At 43.3% G+C, this 15,845-nt stretch overlaps 1 protein-coding gene across 6 annotated transcripts in view; it reads right to left on the bottom strand.

Moving 5' to 3' along the window:
- Positions 1 to 722: 722 nt before the first annotated feature.
- Positions 723 to 15,845, bottom strand: part of LOC5519676 (calcineurin-binding protein cabin-1) — a 50,444-nt gene continuing 35,321 nt past the window's right edge. For 4 of the 6 annotated variants that reach the window (XM_048725892.1, XM_048725894.1, XM_048725896.1 and 1 more), the window contains 22 exons: positions 15,381 to 15,413; positions 14,844 to 14,942; positions 14,621 to 14,675; positions 14,282 to 14,369; positions 14,117 to 14,179; positions 13,812 to 13,923; positions 13,475 to 13,527; positions 12,993 to 13,047; positions 12,875 to 12,928; positions 12,580 to 12,780; positions 11,941 to 12,030; positions 11,432 to 11,603; positions 10,311 to 11,299; positions 9,808 to 9,921; positions 9,486 to 9,520; positions 8,998 to 9,126; positions 8,391 to 8,433; positions 7,872 to 7,928; positions 3,413 to 3,538; positions 3,167 to 3,217; positions 2,841 to 2,921; positions 723 to 2,413 (listed from right to left, as the gene is read on the bottom strand). In XM_048725892.1, the coding sequence (XP_048581849.1) occupies positions 833 to 2,413; positions 2,841 to 2,921; positions 3,167 to 3,217; positions 3,413 to 3,538; positions 7,872 to 7,928; positions 8,391 to 8,433; positions 8,998 to 9,126; positions 9,486 to 9,520; positions 9,808 to 9,921; positions 10,311 to 11,299; positions 11,432 to 11,603; positions 11,941 to 12,030; positions 12,580 to 12,780; positions 12,875 to 12,928; positions 12,993 to 13,047; positions 13,475 to 13,527; positions 13,812 to 13,923; positions 14,117 to 14,179; positions 14,282 to 14,369; positions 14,621 to 14,675; positions 14,844 to 14,942; positions 15,381 to 15,413 (4,281 nt within the window). In that variant the 3' untranslated portion in view covers positions 723 to 832. Of the gene's footprint in view, positions 2,414 to 2,840; positions 2,922 to 3,166; positions 3,218 to 3,412; positions 3,539 to 6,048; positions 6,895 to 7,871; positions 7,929 to 8,390; positions 8,434 to 8,997; positions 9,127 to 9,485; positions 9,521 to 9,807; positions 9,922 to 10,310; positions 11,300 to 11,431; positions 11,604 to 11,940; positions 12,031 to 12,579; positions 12,781 to 12,874; positions 12,929 to 12,992; positions 13,048 to 13,474; positions 13,528 to 13,811; positions 13,924 to 14,116; positions 14,180 to 14,281; positions 14,370 to 14,620; positions 14,676 to 14,843; positions 14,943 to 15,380; positions 15,414 to 15,845 lie in introns of those variants that run through there. The other 2 variants (XM_001639423.3, XM_048725893.1) reach the window with 2 other exon arrangements.

Genomic DNA, 15,845 nt, shown 5'->3' with positions numbered 1-15,845 from the left:
AACCTGAAGTTAATTGCATCATTGAGAAATTGAGTGCCTTCACTTTTTCTGAATTAATGTTTTCATCCAATTCCATCCCTTCCACTTTCTGTCAAGCTTGCAGCTAATCTCTTGCTCGCGTCATTGCCGTTCCTTCCTTTGCTCCTTCTTTCTTCGGTTTTCGGGAGGGGAGGGGGCACCGAAAATATTGGGGAAACGTAAGGGGGGGGCATGAATAATTTTGTTACTCCTGAAAGGGGGGTCAACTTATTTTATCCATTACTTTTATCAAAACTCTCACGCCCCCCCCTCAGGAAAATAAATGAACTTTCCCTAAGTGTATTAATTATTTATTTCATCACCAGCTATAATAAATGGTCACTAGATCCATCTAGAAACATCTATTAGAATATACACCTTTTTAACTACTGATGAAGTTGTCAAACAGAGTGAACTTATTTCAGTGGTTACTGACATGATTTCTCATTTTGGCACAAGGGGTCGTCGCCCTTGTACAATAAATATTCAACACAGAGAATAACAACTTACATAGCACTAATGCAACTTAGACATTACCAAAGGCTCTTCCTAAGAACTTTACATAATTCTTAGTTCCATGGCCTTAGGCTGTCCAGTTTACATTGGGAAACATGTGGTTGTGGAAGAAATTAATCATTATGTTTATTATGGCAATATACAAAAAATATAGTTTTAATAAAAGACAAAAAAACCACACCACCACAACCATTGACAAAGATAATTTTAATTGACCGTTTACAGCAGCGAGGTTTAAAAAAAAACAACCCTTTACTACATCTGCACAATAGGCTATAATGAGCATGTAAACCAACAATTACACATTCCCGCCTAATTCATCTTCTTTCTCTAGAGATTCTTTAGCGATAGTCTTGTCAATCAATGATTGATCGGCTAATGTTGGAGCTACCTCGGTTTGCATACTCATCTTTTCGTCAGGTTGTCGGCCCTCAACAGGTGACCGACTGCTGACAAGTACTGCAGGCTCTTTATATTCACTAACACCAGGCGCTGTCGCCACCAAAGTCTTCTTCTCAACTATTTTTGAAGTTTCTGGTTTTTGACTCACACGAGTTTGCTCCGTTTCCATAGTCGATAGTTGATTATTTTCTGATGTCGCTATGGATACCACTTCGGTACTAGGGCCACTGATAATTGTACTGCTTGTGTTTTTAGCTTGGGATAAAATTGTCTCCATGTTAGGGGTATGGGAGAATTGATCAGCCAGGGAAAGTGCAGGGAGGACAGAAGAGGGGGTAGTAGGATCAAGTTTGTCATCCGACTGTGTTGTCTTTTCTACAAAGGATGAGGTTGAAGTTTCTACAGAGGGAATTAGTAAAGTCGATTCTGGCTTAAGAGAGAGTTCAAGCGCTTCGTTCGAGTTTGAATGACCTCGCTTTATTGCATCAGTATCAGGACTAGCAGAGATGCCTTCAGTGTATGGAGGAAGCTTCGATGAACTCTCTCGAGCTACACTCCTTGGTGAGTTTAGGGCTGGATCAGATCCTTCGACAAAATTCCCGGATTTTGAGGCGTCGAAAGAGATCACTGAAGAGGGCGCCAATTTATTTGCAGTTTGTGGATCTTTCTGGCATCCAGGTTCTTCAGAAAGTACGTTTGTAGGAGTGACTTCAGTTGAGTTCCCATACTCAATATCCATAGATTGTTGAGGCTCATTTGGGAAGTCAGCTGCTCTTTTAACCTCAGCATTATCTTTCAGTTCTTTTGGCTTGCTACATGTGCCTTGTTCAAAGGAAAGGACTGCTATGTCTGTATTCTGGTCAGAGAAGGAGGAATCTTTCCGTCCCTTTATCTTGCCTGTCTCCTGGTCAGAGAAGAACCGCTCTTTTTCTCCCTTTATGTTGCCTGTCTCTTGGTCAGAGGAGACCTCTTCCTGTCCCTTTATCTTGCCTGTCTCCTGGTCAGAGGAGACCTCTTTCCGCTCCTTTGTCTTGTCTGTCTCCTGGTCAGAGAAGAGGCACTCTTTTTCTCCCTTTATCTTGTCTGTCTCCTGGTCAGGGAAGAGGGACTCTTTTTCTCCCTTTATCTTGCCTGTCTTCTGGTCAGAGGAGACCTCTTCCTGTCCCTTTATCCTGCCTGTCTCCTGGTCAGAGGAGACCTCTTTCCGCTCCTTTGTATTGTCTGTCTCCTGGTCAGAGAAGAGGCACTCTTTTTCTCCCTTTATCTTGCCTGTCTCCTGGTCAGAGGAGACCTCTTTCCGCTCCTTTGTCTTGTCTGTCTCCTGGTCAGGGAAGAGGCACTCTTTTTCTCCCTTTGTCTTGCCTGTCTCCTGGTCCTGTCCCTTTGTCTTGCTTATGTCTTGTTCTGGAAAGGGATGACTGTCAAGTGAAGACTCCTGGCTGTGTACGGCAGATGATGAACAGGATTGGGGGGTTGCCTGAGGAACACACAAAATGATCAAATCAGGAACACCAACAGCACATTCTTTGCTGATCAGGCAAGGTTTTCTATCCTTTCTATTCACCAACAGCACATTCTTTGCTGATCAGGCAAGGTTTTCTATCCTTTCTATTTATAGTTTTAAGCTTTCTAATACTGAGGCGGCGGATGGGGAAAGGAAGGCACTTGCTCCCCCTACTTTTTCGAGTTGATGCTTGATTTTTTCCATGAATGCATGTTTTCCATGTACTTAAATATATTTTTACATTTATAAATCCAATGCATGTATTTACATGTGTCAAAACCGATTACCCGCTCCCCCCCTCAAAACCACGACCCTCCAACCCCCCCTCTTTCCAATCCTTTAGAAACCACCCTGCCGCCCCTGTAATTTAAGATGCTAGAGCGTAAGGGTACATTCCTACCTGTGGCTTGGCGGTTTGTTGGCAAAATCTCAGTGCTTGTTCAAGAAGGGAAGATGAATCAGATAAATCGTCAGAAACGAGCTGTTGAAAGAGAAATCCGGGACGAACTTAATATTGAGAGCCGAAGGTCTATTCCTTACGTCCTCATTAGTTTAATTGATAATCATAATTAACATAGGCCCTCTTTCCTTCTCGCCCTTGCACATTAAAGGGGTAGTGCCAAAATAATTAAAAAAAGATCAAACAACCCCAGAAGAGGTTGAAAACAAAACAATACCGCCGGACCCTGACGACTTTAGTGACACTGAAGCAGACTCGGTACTCACCCCGCTAGACTTGAGCATTTCGTACGCCTTTGCCACGAGGTTCTCGCTCATCTAAAAAGTAAATAGATCTGTTAGCGTTTCAAAAGTTTCCGCCAGTAGCTATTTTGTCATCCTAGCAAAATACCACGCATTAAGGAAGCACCATTTTCATCGGATTTGGGGAAGCTGTTGTGATATTTACGATTGAATGTGGCTGACTTTTTCAATGGGAAACCGCCCTATCCCCAGTATTTGCTAGCACGATACCTTGGCAAATTTCTCGTATTTTTGGGCAACTTTCCAACACTCGTAAGTATCGAGCACCAGCTGCGTCAAGACGGCCTTGCCATCCTGCAATACAGTGTCACAAGTCAGCCTTCTATTAGTGCCACCCTGCAATACAGTGTCAAAAGTCAGCCTTCTATTAGTGCTACCCTGCAATACAGTGTCACAAGTCAGCCTTCTATTAGTGCCTTCCTGCAATACAGTGTCAAAAGTCAGCCTTCTATTAGTGCCACCCTGCAATACAGTGTCACAAGTCAGCCTTCTATTAGTGCCTTCCTGCAATACAGTGTCAAAAGTCAGCCTTCTATAAGTGCCATCCTGCAATACAGTGTCAAAAGTCAGCCTTCTATTAGTGCCACCCTGCAATACAGTGTCACAAGTCAGCCTTCTATTAGTGCCACCCTGCAATACAGTGTCAAAAGTCAGCCTTCTATTAGTGCCACCCTGCAATACAGTGTCAAAAGTCAGCCTTCTATTAGTGCCTTCCTGCAATAGTGTCAAAAGTCAGCCTTCTATTAGTGCCTTCCTGCAATACAGTGTCACAAGTCAGCCTTCTATAAGTGCCACCATGCAATACAGTGTCAAAAGTCAGCCTTCTATAAGTGCCACCCTGCAATACAGTGTCAAAAGTCAGCCTTCTATTAGTGCCATCCTGCAATACAGTGTCAAAAGTCAGCCTTCTATAAGTGCCACCCTGTAGTACAGTGTCAAAAGTCAGCCTTCTATTAGTTCCACCCTGTAATACAGTGTAAAAAGGCAGCCTTCTATTAGTGCTACACTGCAATACAGTGTCAAAAGTCAGCCTTCTATTAGTGCTACACTTCAATACAGTGTCACAAGTCAGCCTTCTATTAGTGCTACACTGCAATACAGTGTCAAAAGTCAGCCTTCTATAAGTGCCACCCTGCAATACAGTGTCAAAAGTCAGCCTTCTATTAGTGCCATCCTGCAATACAGTGTCAAAAGTCAGCCTTCTATAAGTGCCACCCTGTAGTACAGTGTCAAAAGTCAGCCTTCTATTAGTTCCACCCTGTAATACAGTGTAAAAAGGCAGCCTTCTATTAGTGCCACCCTGCAATACAGTGTAAAAAGTCAGCCTTCTATTAGTGCTACACTTCAATACAGTGTCACAAGTCAGCCTTCTATTAGTGCTACACTGCAATACAGTGTCAAAAGTCAGCCTTCTATAAGTGCCACCCTGCAATACAGTGTAAAAAGTCAGCCTTCTATTAGTGCTACACTTCAATACAGTGTCAAAAGTCAGCCTTCTATAAGTGCCGCCCTGCAATACAGTGTCAAAAGTCAGCCTTCTATTAGTGCCATCCTGCAATACAGTGTCAAAAGTCAGCCTTCTATAAGTGCCACCCTGCAATACAGTGTCAAAAGTCAGCCTTCTATAAGTGCCACCCTGCAATACAGTGTCAAAAGTCAGCCTTCTATTAGTGCCATCCTGCAATACAGTGTCAAAAGTCAGCCTTCTATTAGTGCTACACTGCAATACAGTGTCAAAAGTCAGCCTTCTATTAGTGCCACCCTGCAATACAGTGTCAAAAGTCAGCCTTCTATAAGTGCCGCCCTGCAATACAGTGTCAAAAGTCAGCCTTCTATTAGTGCCATCCTGCAATACAGTGTCAAAAGTCAGCCTTCTATTAGTGCCATCCTGCAATACAGTGTCAAAAGTCAGCCTTCTATTAGTGCCACCATGCAATACAGTGTCACAAGCCAGCCTTCTATTAGTACCACCCCGCAATACAGTGTCAAAAGTCAGCCTTCTATTAGTGCCATCCTGTAATACAGTGTCAAAAGTCAGCCTTCTATTAGTGCCGCCCTGCAATACAGTGTCACAAGTCAGCCTTCTATAAGTGCCACCCTGCAATACAGTGTCAAAAGTCAGCCTTCTATTAGTGCTACACTGCAATACAGTGTCAAAAGTCAGCCTTCTATTAGTGCCACCCTGCAATACAGTGTCAAAAGTCAGCCTTCTATAAGTGCCGCCCTGCAATACAGTGTCAAAAGTCAGCCTTCTATTAGTGCCATCCTGCAATACAGTGTCAAAAGTCAGCCTTCTATTAGTGCCATCCTGCAATACAGTGTCAAAAGTCAGCCTTCTATTAGTGCCACCATGCAATACAGTGTCACAAGCCAGCCTTCTATTAGTACCACCCCGCAATACAGTGTCAAAAGTCAGCCTTCTATTAGTGCCATCCTGTAATACAGTGTCAAAAGTCAGCCTTCTATTAGTGCCATCCTGCAATACAGTGTCAAAAGTCAGCCTTCTATTAGTGCTACACTGCAATACAGTATCAAAAGTCAGCCTTCTATTAGTGCCTTCCTGCAATACAGTGTCACAAGTCAGCCTTCTATTAGTGCTATCCTGCAATACAGTGTCAAAAGTCAGCCTTCTATTAGTGCCATCCTGCAATACAGTGTCAAAAGTCAGCCTTCTATTAGTGCTACACTGCAATACAGTGTCAAAAGTCAGCCTTCTATTAGTGCCTTCCTGCAATACAGTGTCACAAGTCAGCCTTCTATTAGTGCCGCCCTGCAATACAGTGTCACAAGTCAGCCTTCTATTAGTGCCATCCTGCAATACAGTGTCAAAAGTCAGCCTTCTATTAGTGCCACCCTGCAATACAGTGTCAAAAGTCAGCCTTCTATTAGTGCCATCCTGCAATACAGTGTCAAAAGTCAGCCTTCTATTAGTGCCACCCTGCAATACAGTGTCAAAAGTCAGCCTTCTATTAGTGCTACACTGCAATACAGTGTCACAAGTCAGCCTTCTATTAGTGCCACCATGCAATACAGTGTCACAAGCCAGCCTTCTATTAGTACCACCCCGCAATAGTGTCAAAAGTCAGCCTTCTATTAGTGCCATCCTGTAATACAGTGTCAAAAGTCAGCCTTCTATAAGTGCCACCCTGCAATACAGTGTCAAAAGTCAGCCTTCTATAAGTGCCACCCTGCAATACAGTGTCAAAAGTCAGCCTTCTATTAGTGCCATCCTGCAATACAGTGTCAAAAGTCAGCCTTCTATTAGTGCCATCCTGCAATACAGTGTCACAAGTCAGCCTTCTATTAGTGCCATCCTGCAATACAGTGTCAAAAGTCAGCCTTCTATAAGTGCCATCCTGTAATACAGTGTCAAAAGTCAGCCTTCTATTAGTGCCACCCTGCAATATAGTGTCACATGTCAGCCTTCTATTAGTGCCACCCTGCAATACAGTGTTAAAAGTCAGCCTTCTATTAGTGCTACACTGCAATACAGTGTCAAAAGTCAGCCTTCTATAAGTGCTATCCTGCAATACAGTGTCAAAAGTCAGCCTTCTATTAGTGCCACACTGTAGTACAGTGTCACAAGTCAGCCTTCTATTAGTGCCTTCCTGCAATACAGTGTCACAAGTCAGCCTTCTATTACTGCCATCCTGCAATACAGTGTCACAAGTCAGCCTTCTATTAGTGCCACCCTGCAATACAGTGTCACAAGTCAGCCTTCTATTAGTGCCATCCTGCAATACAGTGTCACAAGTCAGCCTTCTATTAGTGCTACACTGCAATACAGTGTCAAAAGTCAGCCTTCTATTAGTGCCATCCTGCAATACAGTGTCAAAAGTCAGCCTTCTATTAGTGCCTTCCTGCAATACAGTGTCAAAAGTCAGCCTTCTATTAGTGCCTTCCTGCAATACAGTGTCAAAAGTCAGCCTTCTATTAGTGCCATCCTGCAATACAGTTTTATAGCCATGTCAACCTTCTGTGCTCGTTGGGGGGGGGGGGGGTAGCACTTTAGTGTGGTCAACAAAAATTCTTACCCCTGAGAGATTGCAAATTGGGTGTGGTCGAAAGAATTTTTAACAATCGGAAAAAAGACGTTAAATACCCCCTTAGGAATAGCAGTTGGTCGAATTTTATACCCATAGAGATATCAAAATCGGAGAAATCCTTCAACACCCCCTAAAAGACAGCAGTTGGTCGAAGTTTCATGCTACATATCTATAAGATAGGACTATCGCTAATTTTCTGGAGAGATCCCCACCTCGGGATTCTGTGCAAACACACACCCTTGCAAAACGCTTGCTTTCCTTGTTCATGTTACTCTTTGCGCTATGACTGAGTGTGGTATCCTAGTTCACTTGTTACCCTTGTTGGTAATGGTGCCGCCAGTATGCCTGGGATTGGGCCTGGGTGTTTGTGCTGTAGTCTAGTCCGTAATTTGTTTTAGTGGCCAATGTTGTCACCTTTGTACCAAGTAAAACTAACAGAGACAGAGGTTTCTGGATCTTCATAGATTATGCCTTGAAGGCCAGAATGTAATCCTGACTTTGCCCCTCCCCCTCCCTCTCCCTTCCGGACTAGGAACCCCCCCCCCCCCCCCCCCGTAAATCTTCCCCCTTCTCAAGACCGCTTACACCCGAAATTCGGGATCAACCCATGAGTTTCTTGTTACCTTAGGGTCTTGATTTTGCACGCGCTCTGTCATGATGTTAACCGAAAATTCAACAGCCTGAAAACAGTACGGATAAAACAAGTCAGGCGGCCGCGTCTACAGACCTCAGGGCCTTCGGATACTACTAGCGAGACGGTTTCTGGCGCGAAAATAAATGTATAGAGACATTAACAAGAGCCCAAAGGGACGGAGACGGCAGAAAACAATGGTTAATTTAAGAATTCAAACGCCGCACCAAAGGAATTGCATTGCATGTTTCATCCATTTTCCACCAAACCAAGGCGTGAAAACGCTAAGTTTCAGTGTCTATCGGGCTCTTTGACGCTTACATTGTAAACTCGCAAACGGCTCAGTTTTCTGCTGTAGAAATAAAGTTTATTTATGTCTGTTCGTGGGATCTAGTCAAGGTATCGTTTTAGTTTAGAATTTAACGCCAAGAATAGTATTGAATAGTATTTGTTACTGGTCGTGCCGTTTTAGCCGTCGTACTGATTATATTCCTCGGATCTAGGAACTTACACTTCTAGCTTGGAAATGACGCTCGTTGTCACGAAGAAACTTCCTGAAGTTTAAAAAACAGCACTTAAACCACCACTGATCGAAAGTAACGCTGACATACACTCAAACATATATACCAACAATATTTGTCAAATCAAAATTAGCAAACGTAGTTGTGGCCTAAGAGTTGCCCAAAATTCTTATCTTCCGAAAACGAGGTACATGGTAGTTTTAAGTTCAAACACCTTTTGCTACCATTAGTATAAATTGCACTTGCGGAAACACGTGTAGTATTTAAAGGGGTATAAAAATCTAATAACAGTTTATGCTAAATTTATTGCGCGTGTTCCATGGGGGAAATGCATACTTTTTAGAATATGTGACCCTTCATGGGAAGACGTACACTATGGTTTTCCGTGCAAAGGCCCAAAATACACGCCTAACGCACGGAATCTATTTGGTTGCAACATGGTAAAACAGCGGCCATCCACTAAACTTAAAAAGTGTCTAGAAGATCTAAGAATGTATCTAGAATTTATTTTTAGCTGCAGGTGTTGCGAGAGTACATGAAGGTTTATTGGTCGCTCTATATGAGGGAAAAGGCTGTGAAGTATGGTCCAATACTCACTTGCCCGCCTCGGGTGTCCGGTATAACAGGGTTGAGACCTGCAGTAACGTGTCCCATTCGTTCAGTTCACGCAACACGCGAAGCAGAAGATCAACTGACTTGTACGTGTGTGTGCAGAAACTACCAGGCCTGAAACAACACAGAGAACAGTTTCTACTGAAGCAGCCACACAACAATGACGACCACAACAACACCAGCTACGACTACGACAAAAGTAACAACGGCGACAACAAAGACGCAACAACAGCAACTAAAAAACCATAACATCAGCAAGGAAAACAAAAACAGTAATAAAAGAAGTGGCAACTATATAAACAACAATAACAGCCAATAAAGCAATGTGAAGAATTACAACACAAGAAGAAGCAGCCATAGGATCAGTACCAGTATCAAGATAATAGCTAAATCTGCTGTTGTTCACGTAATTCACAAGACGGGCCTCCCAGCCGTATTATAGTTAGTACATACTAAACTCTTTTATGTCTTACCGATCAATGTCTTCTTCCGGTATCCGCCAAAAGGACTGATAATTAGAACATAAAAGATTAATACAGAGAAATAAAACCAACTCACCTAAAAAGATCTGACCAAAATGTGTTAGTGCGGGAAAGGGCTTTTTTACAGTTAACAGGAGTTAACACTTAACGAGAACACGTTGTCCATGGTGTTCGCGTTACAGTAAACAGACGTTAACACTTAACGAGAACATGTTGTTCATGGTGTTCGCGTTACAGTAAACAGACGCTTACACTCACATAGAACAAGCTGGTCTTGGTATGTACGTTACAGTAAACAGACGCTAACACCCACCGAAAACATGTTGGTCTTGCTGTTCGCGTTGAAAAGTCCTTGGTGTACGGGTCGTCCGGGCTTAGGTTTGGTGTTTGTGCTCCCGAGCAGCAGATCGCGACAGTATGCCAAGTCCTGCGAGACAAAGAGGATGTCGAAAGTTGAACGAGAAAGTTAGGTCGGGCTCATACCTTGCGCTTCTGGGCACATGAACAGTTTGATATCTGAATCAATTAAGTTCGGCATGACGTCGAGCACTGGTGCACCAGTCGTGCTGCACGGCAAAAGCACGACACTGATTCAAACGTCGAGCTTTTGGTGTACCAAATCAAACGCCATGTAATTTCTTTTGTTTTGTGCAACAGAAACTTCACATTAAGTACACACAACCTATTGAGCGCGTGTAGTAGTACGATTTATTTAGTGCGACTATTGAATCAGCTTCGAACCAATATATTTGGTCGACTAAAATAGACAATTTTCAGTTTGCGCAGTAGAAGAGCGACGTATAAATCTACACTTACCTTGTGCGGTGGCGAGTAAAACGCGACGTATGCGAGCCTGTAACGTGACTTGTGGTGTTGAGGGAATCTTTTCAGGCAGTGTTCCAACGCGCGAATGCACCTGGCAAGAAGCAGTTGTCGACGAGCCTTCTCTTCAGCGGTCAGCGGCAGCGTAACCACCTGTTCTAGATTCGCTGAAGATTCCGAAACGTCTTTATCGTTAGTTTGCGGCGCGTGTGAGTCTACTATCATTTGTTCCTGCTCCTCGGAAATTTTGGTACCAGCATTAAGTTTATTTGAATCAAGATCTTCGTTTTCTCCTTGCTTTGCGTCCCCGATATGTGTCTTTGAAGCTTCTTCTTCTCTGCCTTTGGCTTGTTCTTGTCTCGACTCTTCGCTTTCCACTTTATCCGCATTTTGCCCTTCTTTTATCTCGAAAGGCTCCTCGCTCTTACATTCATCTTCTGATGTCTTAGAAGACTGAGCAACGTCTTGTTTGAGATCGTTATTTGACTCTACTGGAGCATCCATTTCCACATCCGCCTTCGGGTTGGCTGTACCGTCTTCAGTTTCCATGGAAACATCCGTAGCAAGTGCATCACTAGACGCCGGTATAGCTTGACCCGCACAAATTTCCATATCGATAGGTTTTTCTGTATCCATATCAACCGCTGCTAAAACACATTCCTTCGCAGGTGGGCTAGCTGATGCGGACGCTCTTGTATTGTCCGGAGTCTTTGGAAGGTCTGGTGCGGTATTCAGACCATCTGGTCCGGTGTTCGGACGATCTTGCCCAGTTATCGGAACATCCGGCACGTTTATAGGACGTTCTGGCCCGGGGTTCGGACGATCTTGTCCAGTTATCGGATGATCTTGTACAGTATTCGGGTATTCTGGCCCGGTGTCCAGACGGTCTGGCTGCTCTGTGATGGTGGGTAGATCTGTCTCTTTCTTGGCTGCCGCTCGAGGAATCTCGAGATTGGAATTTTCCTGATCAACCTCGCTTGATTCTGCAGAAATCAAGCAAAATATTCTACAGATTAGTAAGCGAGCTTAAACAACCCTCCTGATCAAAAACAATCCTCATAACAGACTGGCACTAATTGTAAATCTCTGTCTTGTTATAGTTAAAAGCAGTTTACCTGAGTTTATTGATTCGGACCTGCTCACGTGACTTCCCTCTGTGTCATGCTCTGGTTGGTAAAAGGGGCCTTTGGCCGCGCGCTCAATGTGTTCTTCAAGGAGACTGAGTTCCACATCAGGGGTCTTGTTCAGAAGAAGTTTCAGTATCGACACGTGGATACGGTAGTACACCTTTGGGAGAGAGATTCTCGATATAACGTTGATTGCTATGGCCTGGATGGGTGGTATTTTTATTGGTTTATTATAACGGCGCCCAAGCCATCCGACTTCTGTCTGACCACGGAACACAGTTCCAATGGAAATTGTTCTCTAGTAGAGGAGAGGTTTTTCCTTTTTAAAAAACCGGGTAACAGGGAGAGAAACTTTCAGAACAAAAGCGAAAAACGCGATTAACTCAACTTCCGTTAGGACCGGGAATCAAACCCGGGACCACTAGGGGGAGACACAGGCTCTGCACCTCCTAGGCTCCCTATCGATGTAAAGAATGCCATATCCATTTGCTTCTTACCTCTAAAGCCTCAAGGACGTGTTCCGGTGGACTGTAGAATGGGATCTTACGCGGGTAGCTAGAGATGTCTTCATCCAAGTACTTCGTGGACTAGAAATAACCACAAATATTAGTGAAAACTTCCGCTGGAGGTCTTCGAGAAAACATCATCCATCTTATTGTGGGCGTTTCAGAATAGCAAACTCAAGCAAAAACCTAGTTTGAAATATAAGGCTGTTAAAATAAGAAATTTGACGTCTTCAACGTCTAGATAATACATACCTAGCACAAGGCTTCCACTATTCATGATTTTCTTAAAACACCCTCGAAATGTTGGTGTTTGTTCTGTTTTCAAATGAAAGGCAAAAGGGACTTGCACTAAGAGATCACGTGACCTTTTTGGTGGCAAATCCAAATCAAATCACAGAAATGACTGCGCCCGTCACACCAGAGAAAGACTAAAAATATAATCTTTAAATAAAACTAAACACTTTATGAAAACAAAAATTCTGGCATTTTTCGTAAGAGCTGAATAAGTTGCCTTTTTGTTGCAGTTATTTTCCCGCTAAAAGCCTGAGCGCGTGCTTGTTTGCCACCCAAACAGTCACGTGATTTCTAAGCGCAAATCCCCTATAGCTGTTTGATCCCATGGGTGTCTACCTTCTCGTACTGTTGGAGATATATCTGCGGTTGCTTCTTCAGTTTCTCAGCAATCTTGCCGAGCATGTAGTGATGTAACCAGGCCTCGCTGTCTTCCATTCCTAGCGCATGCGTAAAGCACTTCTCGGAAAGGAGTAACATGTCTTGCTTGCGCTGAAGCAGCGAGGAGCGAGTGTCGACCGACGCATCCATCTCTTCAAACTATTCAGTTGTAAACAATAGAGTAGAAATCAGCTTAAAAAGGACATTTCAAGACTTTTTGGCGGGTATTAGTAAATTTGACGATTATTTGTACCTGTTTCAGCTGCCTCGACGCGTGAGAATGTAAAAAATAGCACAGAGATCCATACTGAAAAAAAAAACATGTCCATTAGTGTGACGGTTTATTTTACCTTTATAAATAGTATTTTTACCTCTTCTAGAATGCTGCTGTTTGTGCTGTCCGTCTCCATGGCTCTATTGAAGCACCTGAAATACGAGGAAGGTTATGCTGCCGTCCAGCTTTTAAAATAATTTTTAGTTTTTATAAGTGTTTATAACGATAAATATTTCGGTCAAATACCAGTGCTTGGAGTATCTATGAGTATTGAGTCATGGGTATATAAGAGAAGATCTTAAGCCTTACAGTTTCTATAATGTTAGATGCTGATTATATATTATGTTGATACGAATGATAATGATAATGATGATGATGCTGCTGCTGATGATGATGATGCTGATAATGATGATGATGATGATGATGCTGCTGATAATGATGATGTAGATGCTGATTATGACGATGATGCAGTTGTTTATGTTGCTTTTGCTGTGCTTCTGATGGTGTAGATGCCGATCATGATGACGATGACGAAGGTGCTACATGGTGAAGAAATATTAGATCGCGTTAACTTCCCACCTGAGTGCTGCCACGGAGTGCTTCTGAATCGGTCCCTCGCTTTTCGGCTCACACTAAAACAGAAACAGAACACCAATTCCACCAAGAGATCATGGTCTCTTGATTCCACTTAAAGTAGCTAATGTCATCAGTTGCGAATCTAGTTGGCAGGAAGTTTTAAGTTCCCTGTATGCAATGGGTTATAGCATGTTTTTTTTGGCAGTCAATCAAATTTTCGTAAAACTTGTCATGGGCTACCTTCCGCGTGCATCCTCAAAAACATAAACCCCGACCTACGTGAAACGCACAACAAAGCCTCTCTTAAAGACCGGCAATTATTGGATAATCACAATCTGACCGCGTTGAGTTTGTTCTCCAATCGACTTTTTCTGGCAAGCGCCATGGCAGCCCACGAGTCGGACCGGTCCGGTTGTACGCAGACGTCATGGGTGTAGAATTTGAGTGCTTTGCTTTATAAAAGGAAAAAAACATGGTAAAGGCGCACAAGAACCGACACATGATTAATTTCAAATTTAAAACATTAAGGTAGTCATCAAATCAAAACGAATTCAAGGCGATGATCGCCCTCAGTGTATTAATAAAAAGGTTTAGTTGGATTGAAAAGAAAGAAGAAACATTAAGATTGTTTCTGATTTCTTTTACCTGAACTCCTTGTTTTTGAAATAGAAATCAGCAAGAAGATAAAACAGCTCATCCACCACAGGCCTTATTGGACAGAAAGGTAATGCACGGAAAGATTAAATGCAAGGAAATGCAAGGAAAGGTTAAATGCCACATGGGAACAAGCTATTCAGACAGTAGACGTACCTTTTCACAGAAACAGATTTTTCTGGGAGCTTAGGAACCTCGTCCGAAGTGCCCTCGATGAACGCCTGGACGTTATCAAACGGGATGTCTAATAGATCAATGAGAGGTCGAATATAAAAAAAATCAGAGATTTAAGAAAAACGCTTCAGGGACCACAATATACACCTCTCGTATCTCGCATTGTGGATAACACAAATTCCCAAGTCGCAGACTGGTATTCAGAAGCACATAAATGCTCATTTATTTGATACAAGTAAGGTAGCGCGGGCTACGACACTTAGATTCGCTAGAGAAGGGAGCATTACACGCACAGAGAAGCTTTCCAGCTGGCATCGTTACCTTCCAACTCTTGCTGGGGAACAACCAGAGTGATCCTACGCATAAGGTTCTGCACCTGAAATGACAAAACGTATGAGCACAAAAAAGAAATACCACAATATGATATCGACCCCCTGGTGTGAGTTGCGTAAAAGAAGGGAGTGGGGGTTAGGGGGTTGCCTCGCCTTAACTTTGTTGATACGGGAGGGAGGGGGTGGTGGTGTGACAGGCACCCTCGCCTTACCTCTGTAGAAATAGTGTTCGTCTTCGAGTCAAATGTCGGTAGCTCTGGAGGCTTGAAATAGTTGAAGACAACCGCTGAATTCTGCCACGTTAGGGGTATCTATAATAAAGTCACACATTAGGGCTGTGTTACATAAAATACAATAAAGTATAAGTTGACTGACGTAGTCTATATATCACCCCGTGTAGCTCGTTTTGCGTTTTAAACAAACATAAAAAAGGAATATGAAAATTTGACAGTGACACGGCCCGACGTGTTAGCCACTTTTACTATCACAACCATCCTATCGATTGATTGTTGATGCGTGATGCTTGATTGTGCGACTGGGAATTCAAATGCATAGTTCAAAAGTCTCACAATTACGAAACAGGCTTTTTCCCAATTCTTTCAAGCCCGTTTACATTAGTGTGACGACATGCACGATTATCCATAGTGTACCCTCTATTGGGCACGAAAATCTAGCCGGATCTCTGGGGAGTTAGGTCAGATGGCTGCCAGCGTTGAAGGCTGGAAAACGAGCCCTCATACCGTACTGACCTGGCAAGAATTGTGCTCCAGAAGACCCCTTGCCTATAAGAGAGTAACATGAAAGCAATTACAAGTAATTTTGATCTAGGGAACAGTGCGACTGCAGGCTAATGTACACATTTGATTTAGTGCTTGCACATCTTTTAGCGGCGCCGCGTGTTCAGATCCTGTTCAGGTCGTGTTCAGATTGGGTTCAGATCCTGTTCAGGTCGTGTTCAGATTGGGTTCCGGTCCTGTTTAGGTCGTGTTCAGATTGGGTTCAGATCCTATTCCGGTCGTGTTCAGATTGAGTTCAGACTGGGTTCAGGTCGTGTTCAGATTGGGTTCAGGTCGTGTTAAGTTCATGTTTGGATTGGGTTCTGGTTAGGTTCAGGTCGTGTTAAGGTCTTGTTCAGATTGGGTTCAGGTCTTGTTAAACCGGTCGCGTTCAGATTGGGTTCAGGTCGTGTTGAGGTCATGTTCAGATTGGGTCCA

Source organism: Nematostella vectensis, chromosome 4 (genome assembly GCF_932526225.1).
Source record: "Nematostella vectensis chromosome 4, jaNemVect1.1, whole genome shotgun sequence".
NCBI classification, from domain to species: domain Eukaryota; kingdom Metazoa; phylum Cnidaria; class Anthozoa; order Actiniaria; family Edwardsiidae; genus Nematostella; species Nematostella vectensis.
This window is presented reverse-complemented; position numbering and strand designations above follow the sequence as displayed.